Source organism: Cibotium barometz, chromosome 1, assembly GCF_041138505.1.
Source record: "Cibotium barometz isolate CiBa-2024 chromosome 1, ASM4113850v1, whole genome shotgun sequence".
In the NCBI taxonomy this organism is placed as follows: Eukaryota; Viridiplantae; Streptophyta; class Polypodiopsida; order Cyatheales; family Cibotiaceae; genus Cibotium; species Cibotium barometz.
This window is the reverse complement of record NC_141046.1, coordinates 7,990,092-8,003,246: the sequence shown is the minus strand read 5'-3', so window position 1 is coordinate 8,003,246 and position 13,155 is coordinate 7,990,092. Positions and strand designations below refer to the sequence as shown.

The following is a 13,155-nucleotide window of genomic DNA, read 5'->3' as shown; positions in this document are numbered from 1 at the left end:
GGAAAAGAATAATTATACACATTTGTGTTTTGTAATATGTTTATGAAGTGCGTACAAGGACCCGCTAATTTTTTGTGTCATCAGTTATAGTTGGGTAGTATATTGCCACCTAGGTAGTGTATTGCCACTGTAATGAGGAGGCAATAAAGATTTGTTATACACCAGACTTTACATTGGTATTGAACACAAATTGGATGTTATGTTATTCATATCAAAGCAATCTCAAAGTACAAAGATTGATTTTGTTTGTCTATCAGTGTAAGGTATGTTGGAGGCATACCTAATTCACATATCGTAGCATATGTATATACAAACTGAATAAGCAATAAAAATTTCTTATTTATTGCTTTATAGTAAATCATTTCCCATAATTGAAATGGTTTACGATATTGTTTCACATAGTAGAGGTGTCCAGTGAGACGACACTTGTAGAGGTGTATGGATGGTGCTATTAACTTTTGGATGTGACCATAGATAGTCCATAAACATGTCCGTTAGAGACATGATTGGCCGTAGAGACACATATATGTATTGCTAAGAAACCAAAGTGGTTGTAGGAGTAGACATGTGGATAGGCATGTATCTTATTGGTTCACGTTACTCTTGGTTTTCTAGTAGTGCATAGACACTATACATCACATAGATGTTGTCTATGTGGAAATCATCTTCTTGCAAGATGTGTAATCTGTTCTTGGAAGAATGCAAGAAATTTTGGAGAGAGGAAAGTGTAGCTTTCATTGAACTATGTGTAAGGTCAATTGAACTTTACCACATTATAGAACAAACCTTTTCTCGAGCATCAAGGATTTCTTCAGGTTGGAGTTCCATCAGCCCTTGGGTTGAAGAGGTTAAGAGTTCATCATTAAGCACATGATTCGGGCACCGTACATACTTTTTAAGAAGGCTGACATGAAATACAATACAATCTCATGGTGAGTGAAAAGGATCTTTCCACCACTGGCCAATTCAACTTGCATAGGTTTCCCTGATTTCTGATCTAAGACTAGCTTACGCAAGCATCTAGTGGCTATTTTTACACGAGTTCAGGAAGAGGACGAGGTAGAGGAGGCCGTGGACGCGGTCAAGGAGGTGGCCGAACAGGTAATCAGAATTATGGCCAGCAGCAGCAGCAACAACAACAGTCCTAGAATCAACAACAACAACAACACGCAGGTGGAAGAGGCAAATTTAGAGGCAGGGGGAGTCAAAGAGGCCGTGGAAATTGGCTAAGGCAATATAATGATGCACGTGAATGCTATTATTGTGGTAAGCCTGGACATGTGCAGTCAGAATGTTATAAGAAGCAGGCTAACATGCAAAATGGGAAAGTGCAGCAAAACAACTATGCATCCTCGAGCAGAAATAATGAGGATAATGAAAGGTTGTTTGTTATGCAGCATGTTGTGAATCTTGACAGTGTTCTCAAGCTAATCAAGCAGCTTCAGCCTAGTGGTGTACCTATGGAGGTGGATCGTTGGCAGGACCTAACATGGAGGAAATGGAGGAAGTTTCATGGCTCCTTGCATTGCAAAATAAAGGAAACCATGCTACAAGGACTGGTTCACGAATGTCAAAGAAGGCTTCAGCACTCTGATTATTACATCCAGGCATCGGAAAGTTTCCAAGGGTTCCCTTAAACCCGCCCGGAATCAGTCTACTGTACATGATGTTAGCTCAGCCCCTTCCACTGGTTAGTAGCCAGTCAAGCTTCATCTGGGCCTTGTTGGCCGCAGCCGAGTTCATCAGGCTGTTTATTATGTTTGGATTCATGAACCGGCTCATCCAATTCTGATTTTGTATACTGTTTCAGTTCTGCTGCATATGTCTTAGTGGGTTCAAAGTTATTCCCATAATCTGCAGGGTTTAACAGTTTGCAGTGTCTCCCTGTGAGACGGCCCGGTCCCCGCGGGACTCCAAACGGGCTCACTCACGTGCCGACGTGCCGAACGGCACAAGGGACCGACGCGTTCCCCGTGGCTCGCGTAGAGCCAACGGCAACGGGGACTTCACGGATTGCTTGCCAAGACAAAGAGGAACTGAGAAAGACCCGCGGTGGAGTCGTCTTTGCTATTAACCAAGAGAAATATTTACAAGAGGAGGCACCGTTTTGAAAACGGGCTTGAGCTACGGCCGTTTCGGGGGGGGGGGGGGGTAAGGGCCCGGACCGCGGCACGGAGGGTGAGAGGGAGTAGAGGGTAGGCGCTTGAGCATGGCGCTTGAGGTTGCTTGACGGCTTGGTTGGCTTGAGTGAGAGGAGTACCCCATATAGATGCAATTTCCTCGGGGCGGTCAAGCACCCTCCCAAAGCACCCCCTCCCTCCGGATAGTATTCCCAACGTGAGCACCATGAAGGGGGCGTGAGCACCCATGGTGGCGTGAGCATCCAAAAGGGGGGGGGCGTGAGCATAGGCTGAGGGAGGGCACCGACGTGATGAAACATCACACACACCCCCCGGGTGGAATTCGGCTTGAGTTCTGTGGCGATCTGCATATTTGGCATACTTCTGCTTGCTGTGGACTAAATTTTGCCTGGCTATCTGCATGCGTAACTACCACTGTCTCAGAAACTGCTCTGCATCATGATCTTCTGCATGAATAGCTCCAGTGGCAATTGCCAAGGGGGTTATGACCTCCTCACCTGTTGCGAGTTCGAAAGGTGAGAACCCCGTAGCGTTGTGTATGGAGCTATTGTAGTGGAATTCTAAGATTTCTAAGTACTCTGCCCAATCTTTCTGATTTGCTCTGACGTAACTGCGGATGTAATCCTCAATCCCCTGGTTGATGCGTTCTGTCTGTCCATCTGTCTGGGGGTGATATGCAGAGGAGAACCGAAGCTGAGTGTCGAGCAGCTTGAAGAGTTCTCTCCACATGGAACTCATGAAGCTTCTATCCCGATCGGAAACTATAGCCGTCGGTAAGCCATGGTACTTGAAAACATGCTTGAAGAACAGTTTGGCCGTTAGATATGCAGTAAGAGGCGGCTTAGCGGGGATGAAATGGGCTTGCTTTGAAAAATAGTCAACCACCACGAAGATGGTGGTGTAGCCGTGTGATTCGGGAAGTTCGACTATGAAGTCCATGCTGACCACGTCCCATGGTCGAGACGGTATTGGCATTGTTTGCAATAAGCCCGCCGGTTTTACCCGTTGCGCCTTGACCAACTGGCAGGTGGGGCATGATCTTACATATTCGATTACATCATCTTGCATCTTAGGCCAATAGAAGAATCTACTCAATTTTTCAAATGATCGTTTCTGGCCACCATGGCCTGCTAGTTTGCAATCATGGGCCTCCCACAACAATCTGGCTTTCAAGTTAGGCACTTCCGGCACATAGATTTTCCCATGGGCATAGAAGAGTCCATCCCTAAAATCATACAATCCTAATGCTGATCTACCGTGGTGTAAGTCACTGAACATTCTCTGGACTGCAGGATCCTGTTTAATTGCTGATCTGATCTAAAACATCACTGTCCACTGCACTTACTGCATTTACCTCTGCATTTATTGCAATTGTGTCAGGCATCCGGCTCAATGCATCAGGCATGACGTTTTGTTTGCCGGGTTTGTGCATTATTTCTATGTCGAACTCTGCAAGGAGATCTTGCCATCTAGCTTGTTTGGGTGAGAGTTTAGGCTGGTTTGGAAGTATTTGAGAGATATGTTGTCGGTGAATACATTAGTGTGTTTATCTTGTACATAATGTCGCCATTTTTCCAAGCAATGAACCACTGCATACATTTCTTTCTCATGTGTAGGCCACCTGTGCTGAACATCAGAAAACTTTTTGGATTCGTATGCAACAGGATGGCCGCTTTGCATGAGCACCCCGCCGAGAGCTCCATCAGATGCATCTGTGTGAATCTCGAATTCTTTATCGAATTCGGGTAGCTTCAAGACGGGGGTGCCACACGTGGCGATTTTCATTTTTTCGAATGCATCATTTTCCCTTGTTGCCCAAGTGAAGACCCTTTTGCCCTTGGTGATATCTGTTAGAGGGGTGATAATTTTAGAGAAGTCACGGATGTGTTTGCGACAGAACTGAGTGAAGCCGACAAACTCCCGGACCTCTCTAACATTGGTAGGTGTGGGCCACTTGAGCACTGCTTCAACTTTGCCTGGATCCAGTGTGAGTCCTCTGTTGCTGACAACAAATCCCAAAAACTCCACCTCTGATACTGCAAACTCACACTTCTCTGGTTTAGCATAAAGTTTACATTCTCTGAGTCTCTGCAGCACCTTTGTGAGATGTTCTTTATGCTGAGTGAGGGTTTTATTGTAGATCAAGAGGTCGTCAATGTAAATGATCAAAAAGTCATCAAGAAAGTCCTTGAAGGCATCATTCATCAGGGTACAAAAGGTGGCTGGGGCGTTCGTGAGACCAAACGGCAGCACGAGCCATTCATAGCTACCATACCTTGTTCTGAATGCTGTCTTCTGGACGTCCCCTTCTGCGATACGAATTTGATGGTACCCTAATCGGAGGTCGATACGTGTGAAGTATTGAGCTCCAGCTAGTCTGTCCATCAAATCATCCATCACCGGAATGGGGTATTTGTTCTTGATAGTGACTTTATTGAGTGCCCGGTAATCTGTACAAAGCCTAGCTGTGCCATCCTTTTTGGTCACAAACAGAACTGGTGCGCCATATGGAGATTTGCTCGGCCTAATCAATCCTTGTTGCATAAGCTCACCTAGCTGCCTTTTGAGCTCTTTGAGTTTGGTGGCATCCATTCTGTACGGTGGCCGTGCCGGCGGGGTGTGTCCAGGAAGTAAGTCGACCTTGTGGTCCACTGACCGCTGCGGCGGTAGACCGGGTGGCAATTGGTTCGGCAAGACGTCCTTGAATTGGTCAAGAACCTCTTTAATCTCTGGCTGCCCAACCACCACTTTGGCTGTGCCGTCGTCACTGTCCACTCGCATAATACATAAGTGTACTTGGGCTCCATGCCTCATATCCCTTTCCACTTGTTTAGCTGAGTACCAGTACCAGTCAGGAGTCATGTCGTCCCACGACATCGGCTTACTCCGGGCATCTTGACTGTGCTTTGTTGCATTTTGTGGTTTACTGCCGAGCACCTCCAGTCCCTGCAATTCTGGCCATGCATGTTCTTGTCTCTGCAGGGTTGCGTTAACTGGATTGATATTCTCTATGATTGCCCTTTTCCCTTTGTCGCTGATGGCAGGGTTCATCTGACTGCCTGTGGGCCTTTTGGCACTACGCCACTGCGTCTTGATGGGAGCCTTTTTGTCCATGTGGCCGTGCCTCGGTGTGTCTTTTGTCTTCGGGGGGGCCCTCTTCGTTGAGCGGGGTGGGGTGGACCTGACGCATGGTACCAGCACCCCAGTCCCTTGCATGTCAAGGAGAAGATTATTGACCCCTTTTCCCAAAAGTGATAGGAGGTATTTATCGATCCATGCAAGTCCCACAATGGCTTTGAAGGCATCCATCGGAACCACAAGGAAGTCCATTTTGGCTTTCCATGTGCCCGCTTGGACCGGTACGGAGTACGCCATGAGCACATTGGAGTCGGCGCCTTGAGCAAACGACACCTCCAACGGCGTGGCCGTACGCGTCAACCGCACCCCCAACTTCTTAGCACATTGTGGAGTCATGAAGTTATGAGTTGCACCCGTATCCACCATAATGTCTTGTTTTACCCTGTTCATTTCGGCTTGGAAATACAAGTGAGGAACTGTCTGCAGTTGGGCTGCCATGCATCTCGGCATTGCCTGCACGGCCCCCACACGAGGCATATTCGACGCATCATCCCCTGAGTAGGAGCACTCCGGCTCATCTAGTTCTGTAATCTGCACTCCATGGTGACAACACGCATCATGTTGCTCACTGTCATCTTCTGCATCCTGGGCTTCTACTGTGTTCACTTTGGATTGCGTTGGCCGTTTTGGGCATTCGTTATCATAATGATCACCACTACACCAACGGCAGCTCCTCCAGGTAAGTGGCCGTTTGCTGACTGCTTTTGTTGGCACTCTGTGCAGTGGATTGAGTGTTATTCCTCCAGCTATTACTGCCTTGGCTCCCATAGCCGCCCCTGCGAGGGATTGGGTAACCTCCACCCCGATTTGTCATGGATTGTGTCCCAAATGACTCAGTTCTCATGTCGCATGTTGCATTCTCCGGCCTTGCCTGCATCCTAGGTGCATTAGGGTTGTTACCTGCAGTTGTATTGGCCCGTGTATTGACCCTGCGACGGCTATCTGCATCTGCTAATCTTTCAGCCATAACCATGGCTTCTTCATAGTCTTTGGGATCCTGTTTTTCGACTTCCCTTCGGGCCCAATCTTTTAACCCGAACAAGAAACCGTGCAACCGATCCACTGAGGCCATCTTAGCGATCTGCAGCATGATCTGTCGATACTTGCTTATATATTCAGACAGCTTGCCATCGCCTTGAGCTAGGTTTCTCCATTCATCTCTCATTCTGAAGACTTCGTTGCGGGGGACAAAGTACTCCGTGATGTCCCTTTTGAAGTCGTCCCAAGACCTCCAACCGCCTCCCTCCACGCATTTCTCCGCGGCTAGGAGCTGAAAAGATGCAGGGGGGAAGAGAGCTTGAGCTCTTGCAAGCACACACACACACTCACAAAACCCTAATAGAGAACACACAAGGTGAGAGGCTGAAAATCTTCTTCTTCTCTACTCAACACTCAACACACCATATACAAGAATAAGAGTACACACAATATGAAAGGTACTCAACCAAATACATACACGGGTTCTCTATAGTGTGAACCCGACTAAATGAGCTGGCGCTATAACTATGCCAGTCTCTAGAGTGGCTGTCACACAGCCTGTCATCCCACTGGCCGCATATCACCCAAGATCTCACCAACCATGCCAGTGGTGTAAGTGCGGGGCCTATCCCCCAGGCGAGTCATCAGTGTCCACCGCCTCACTAGAGCTCGATATCTCAACACTCCCCCTCGAGCTCAACTCCATCTCATGTACACCAAGCGAAGCCCTGAATCTGCGGAGCTTCTCTGTACCCAATGCTTTGGTGAAGATGTCAGCTACCTGATCCTCTGTGCTGACATAAACAAGGTCAAGGTCTCCTGTCAAGACCTTCTCTCTGACGAAGTGGTAGTGGACCTCTATGTGCTTCGTACGAGCATGAAAGACTGGGTTCCTGGCCAACTGTATACTGCTAATGTTGTCACAGAAAATGACAACTTGTCTATCCACTGATAGACCCAAATCTGCAAGTAGCTTTCTCAACCAAGCTACCTCACATGCTGCCATAGCAGCTCCTCTATACTCGGCCTCTGTACTCGATAGAGCAACCGTAGGCTGCTTCTTGCTGCTCCAAGTCACAGCAGCACTCCCCAAAGAAAACATGAATCCACTGGTAGATCTTCTATCTGAGATACTACCAGCCCAATCAGCATCTGTGTACCCATGTACACATATCTCTGTCCCAGTCTCATAGAATAGTCCACAATGCAAAGTAGACCTCACATACCTCAGTATGCGTCTCACTGCATCCAAATGCGGTTTCCGTGGAACCTGCATAAACTGACTCACCAACCCAACAGCATAGCTCAAATCTGGTCTGGTGATCGTCATGTAGATCAAACTTCCTACTATGCTCCTGTACATAGTAGGATCCTCCAAGATCTCTCCTGAATCTGCACTCAACTTGCCATTCTGATCCAATGGCACAGAAATAGGCTTACAGCCTGTCATACCATACTTGGACAACATGTCCAAGCCATACTGTCTCTGCAGTAATCCAATACCATGTGGTGACCTAATCACCTCAATGCCCAAGAAATATCTGAGCTCCCCCAGATCCTTCATCTCGAACTTCTGTCTAAGCAAGATCTTTACATCAAAGATCTCTGCATCATGGTCCCCCGTAATGATCAAGTCATCTACATAGATGACAACAAGCACAATCCCTCTATCACCATGTCTCACATACAATGAGAAATCTGCATTGGCTACATGAAAGCCAATAGTGACAAGATATTCAGAAATCTTGTCAGACCATGCTCTTGGTGCTTGCTTTAAGCCATACAAGGCTTTCTTCAACCTGCAAACATGCTCGGGGTGACCCACATCCTCATATCCTGGTGGCTGCAACATATACACCTCTTCTTGCAAATCCCCATGCAAGAATGCATTCTTTACATCCATCTGATGTAAAGACCATTGCTTTGACGCAGCCACTGCTATCACAACTCTCACCGTTGCCATCTTGGCAACTGGGCTGAAAGTTTCCTCATAATCAATCCCATATGTCTGCGCATATCCTTTGGCTACCAATCTAGCCTTGTACCTGTTTATGCTTCCATCACTGTTATGTTTAACTTTGTACACCCACTTGCAGCCAATGGCTTTCTTGCCTTCAGGCAATTGCACTAAATCCCAAGTTTCATTTCCATATAGTGCATCCATCTCCTCGTCCATAGCTTTCTCCCAACACACATTTCCAACAGCCTCATCAATGCATGTGGGCTCAACAACCTGCACAACCTTTGCCATATATGCATAGTGATGTGCCACATAACCATCATATGTAAATCTCTGCACAGGGTTCTTCACTCTCCCTGATATTCGCAGCTTTTCATTCATGGCTTCCATAGCCTTCTTTACACCAGGTGTTCTCATAGCTGGGATCCCAAGCTCCTCATCAAGGCTCATATCTGAGCCACTAGACTCTCCATCAACATGAGAATGCCCTGCAGAAATGTCAGGCATACCAAGGGGCTCAACCACTTTCTCTTTTCCTTTACGTGATGTACTAATCACATTTGCAGGGCTGGTATTATGACGCAGCCTGCCACTCCATGGTCTATCAACAGACCCACTAGATGAGGACTCTCCTGGTCCACTCAAAGACTGTGATTGCTGACCTGCATTCTGTGCAACCACACTTCCACTCAAATCAGCCCCAACAGCTTCTTTTTCAGCAGCATACCAGCTGCTCATCTCATCAAAGACAACATCCCTGCTTACCCTCAGCTCACGTGTAGCAGGGTTATAACACCTGTATCCCTTTTGCTCAAGGGAATATCCAATAAACACACATTTTTCAGCTTTCGGATCCAGCTTGGTTCTCAGCTCATCTGGTACATGCACATATGCAATGCATCCAAAAACTTTCAGATGAGACAAATCTGGTTTTCTGCCAGTAAACCTCTCCTCTGGAGTTACATCATGTATGGCTGCAGTTGGAGTCCTGTTCATGATGTATACTGCTGTAGAAACAGCCTCAGCCCAATAGCAATGCGGCATATTCTTCTCTTCCATCAATGCCCGTGCAATCTCAGCAATGTGCCTGTTTTCCGCTCAGCAACTCCATTTTGCTGCAGAGTGTATCTGCATGTATACTGTCTCCGAATACCATTCTTCTTCAAATATTCAGAGAACTCATTGGAGAAGTACTCTCCCCCTCCATCTGACCTTAGGCACTTTACATATTTACTTGTTTGCTTTTCAACCAAAAATCTGAAATTCTGAAAGTGAGTGAACACCTCACTCTTCTCCTTCATGAAATATACCCACACTTTCCTTGTGTAGTCATCAATGAAAGTCACATAGTACGTGCAGCCTCCCATAGATATGGTCTTCGTAGGACCCCATACATCTGAATGCACAACATCTAGTGCATTTCTGCTCACATATCTGTTACGTGGAAACACATGCTTTGTTTGCTTCCCAAATTGGCATGCTTCACATATTTTCTGCATACCTTCCACTTTAAATTTTGGCAGCCCTGTCACAATTCCTTTTGTCTGCATAGACTTCAATCTCTTCACATTCACATGACCAATCCTTTTATGCCATATGTCTGTGTCTGCAACAACTCCTGAACCATTTGCAAACATTGCAGCACTCATTTCAGGCATGTCTACATCCAACGTAAACATTCTGCCCACTCTGTTGCCTTTTGCAACCAACCTGCACTTGTCTTTGAAATCTTCAACATAACACCCATCAGGGTTAAACCGAACCTGCAACCCCTGCTCAATCATCTGGCCAACTGAAACCAGATTCTTTGTTATGTTCGGTACATGAAGTACATCTGCAAGGTACTTCACTTTGCCTTCCTGCATAGACAATGGCACATCTCCAACGTGGGCAATTGGATGAGCAGTGACACCCAATTTTCTACAAAACCTGGTCTTTCCGGGTTCTTCATCTCCTTGAACCACTCCCCATGACTCGTCATGTGGTTCGAAGCGCCTGAATCCACATACCATACATTATCTTTTTGTGCTGCATCAGCATTTTCAGACATGGCATTCACAACATGCTGCATAACAAACAACCTTTCATTGTCCTCATTATTTCTGCTTGAGGATGCATAGTTGTTTTGCTGCAGTTTCCCATTTTGCATGTCAGCCTGCTTCTTATAACATTCTGACTGCACATGTCCTGGCTTACCACAATAGTAGCATTCACGTGCATCATTATATTGCCTTTGCCAATTTCCACGGCCTCTTTGACTCCCCCTGCCTCTGAATTTGCCTCTTCCACCTGTGTGTTGTTGTTGTTGTTGTTGACTCTGGGACTGTTGTTGTTGCTGCTGCTGCTGGCCATAATTCTGGTTACCTGTTCGGCCACCTCCTTGACCGCGTCCACGGCCTCCTCTACCTCGTCCTCTTCCTGAACTCGTGTAGAAGGCCTGTTGCTCTGAACTGTTTTTGCTTTGTGAAGACTGTTGGTCTTCACCCAAGTTCTTCTCTTCGATAATCAGCATAGACACCAAATCTGTAAAGTTGGGAATGTTTTCCCGAGTCTGAATAGACGTCTTAAACGCCTTGTATTGTGGCCCGAGACCACGTAGACAGACTTCCACCTTGTCATCATCATCTACTGACACACCAATAGATGCAAGGGATTCCACAATGCCCTTTATCTTCAGCGCATAGTCATTCACAGACATGCTCTTTTTCTCCACAGTATGAAGTTCATTCTTCAACTGTATCTTACGTGCCTTGGTATTTGTTTCATAAAGCTTTACCAAGGTGTCCCACGCCTCCTTGGGGGACTTGGCATCCTGAATGTGCCCAATCATGGTGTCCTGTATACTAATGGAAAGCCAATACATTACTTTCCTGGCTCCTTGATTCCAGTCTTTAAACTCTTTCACATCTGCAGCAGTCGGATTTATATCCGGTATCTCTGGTGCCTCTTCATGCTCACCTTCAATGTAGTCCCAATAGCCTTTTCCCATCAGGAAATTAGTCAACCTGAACCTCCAAGCATGGAAGTTATTCTTGTCCAGCTTCTCAGCCACAATCTGTGTTATGCCATCATTAGACATCTTGCCAAACACACAATTTTACCAAAAACTGCACTCTGGTTTTTCTGCACAACTGCTGTATTTCCTGCACAGCGGTACTGCAGTCCACTCAAATGTCACAACCAGTGACCTCAATGTGCATACATACACCCAATGGCAACTGTAGACCTCTTTGCAGCACCCACAGTGTCTGCACAGTCAATCTGTCTTCCTGCAGTTCTTAAAACAGAGTTCTGCAGAGAAGCGATGACTTACCCGCAGTGCTCGAAATCACCTGCTTTCTGAAAAACGGAGGTCCAGACGCGCCCGAAACGCGTTTTTGGCCCGAAAATTTCAGTCCGAAGGACTATATAGTTGCCCTGTAGCTTTACTCCCGCGAAGAAAGCTCCTCAATCAGAGACCGTTTGCCGGTGCCTCCCGTAGAGCTCCCGACAAGGGTGTAGTCACCAACACAATAGGAAAGAGTAGTTGAAGCTCTTACCCTCGTACCGCTTCCTGTGGTTCTCTTGCTTGCAGCTCAGCCCTTAGCACCAACCAGACTCTGATACCATGAAAAGATGCAGGGGGGAAGAGAGCTTGAGCTCTTGCAAGCACACACACACACACTCACAAAACCCTAATAGAGAACACACAAGGTGAGAGGCTGAAAATCTTCTTCTTCTCTACTCAACACTCAACACACCATATACAAGAATAAGAGTACACACAATATGAAAGGTACTCAACCAAATACATACACGGGTTCTCTATAGTGTGAACCCGACTAAATGAGCTGGCGCTATAACTATGCCAGTCTCTAGAGTGGCTGTCACACAGCCTGTCATCCCACTGGCCGCATATCACCCAAGATCTCACCAACCATGCCAGTGGTGTAAGTGCGGGGCCTATCCCCCAGGCGAGTCATCAGTGTCCACCGCCTCACTAGAGCTCGATATCTCAACAGGAGCGAGTTGAACGCATCCCCTGTGAGGAAACGACCCGCAATCTTGACCCAATGCCTGTCTGCCACTTGATTCATTTCCAAGTATTCTTCTACCTCGCGGACCCACTTCTGCAAAACCAAAGAATCCCGGAGTCCCGAGTACTTTTCTGGCGGTTGAGGTTTGTACTTCCCAAAACCATCATCATCTTGTCCCCTACGCCTCTCGTGACGATGGCGGCCGTGTTGGGTGGACTCATCCTCGGAGTCGGGGGGGGAGTCACGGCCCCTCCGCTCGAGAGCCCGCAACGGCAAACGGTCCATCAAGGTTTCTAACAAGTCTTCTAGACGGCCAAGACGCTCGTCTTGCTCTGTCATCCGAGCCTGCACTTCAGAGCTCCCTCGGAAATCACCTTCTTCAGCCATGTTCCTCGCCGACGAGGGTTCTGGCCGTTCACCCGACCACTCTTGGCGTTCGGCTTGATTAACCCACCGCCGGACTTCGACATTAATTTCAGTTGAGAGGGCTTCTGCCTCTTCAATCCGCTGAGCTTCGGCTTGAGACGACGGGGCTTCGCTACTCTCGTAACCGGCTTCTTGTTGAATCTGTTCATGAACCACGTCGCGCCGTTTAGGCATGGGACGGTGGCTCAGCCGAGTGGATTCCGGCTCTGATACCAAGTGTGACGGCCCGGTCCCCGCGGGACTCCAAACGGGCTCACTCACGTGCCGACGTGCCGAACGGCACAAGGGACCGACGCGTTCCGAGGAACACTGAGTTGCTGATAAATAAGAGTCCCTTTCACTCGCACAATTTGTTGGTGAAGGAGAGCTTGGCTTGTTAGGATACTGCAGAAGATTGACTACAAGTGGAGCTTGGCAAACCCATATTCTCCAATCTCAATTGCAAGAATCACAATAAATCAAGAAATCAAGTTTTATCAGAGGAACACTGAGTTGC

At 47.3% G+C, this 13,155-nt stretch overlaps 1 protein-coding gene across 1 annotated transcript; it reads right to left on the bottom strand.

Moving 5' to 3' along the window:
• Nucleotides 1-2,549: 2,549 nt before the first annotated feature.
• LOC147641570 (uncharacterized) lies at nt 2,550-12,833 on the bottom strand. The gene is made up of 4 exons (XM_086807754.1): nt 12,198-12,833; nt 6,180-6,549; nt 3,729-6,055; nt 2,550-3,458 (listed from the first exon to the last, which is right to left on the bottom strand). Exons 1-4 carry the CDS (start codon nt 12,831-12,833, stop codon nt 2,550-2,552), a joined length of 4,242 nt encoding a protein of 1,413 aa, XP_086663880.1.
• Nucleotides 12,834-13,155: the final 322 nt, after the last annotated feature.

Bases quoted from the DNA above. Each gene is read 5' to 3' on its own strand.
- LOC147641570 (XM_086807754.1), bottom strand. From the start codon at position 12,833: ATGCCTAAACGGCGCGACGTGGTTCATGAACAGATTCAACAAGAAGCC. The intron at 6,056-6,179 runs GTAACAACCCTA...AATCCCTCGCAG, and splicing joins ACGGGCCAATACAACTGCAG to GGGCGGCTATGGGAGCCAAG. The intron at 3,459-3,728 runs GTTCATTGCTTG...GTGATGTTTTAG, and splicing joins AGAAAGAAATGTATGCAGTG to ATCAGATCAGCAATTAAACA.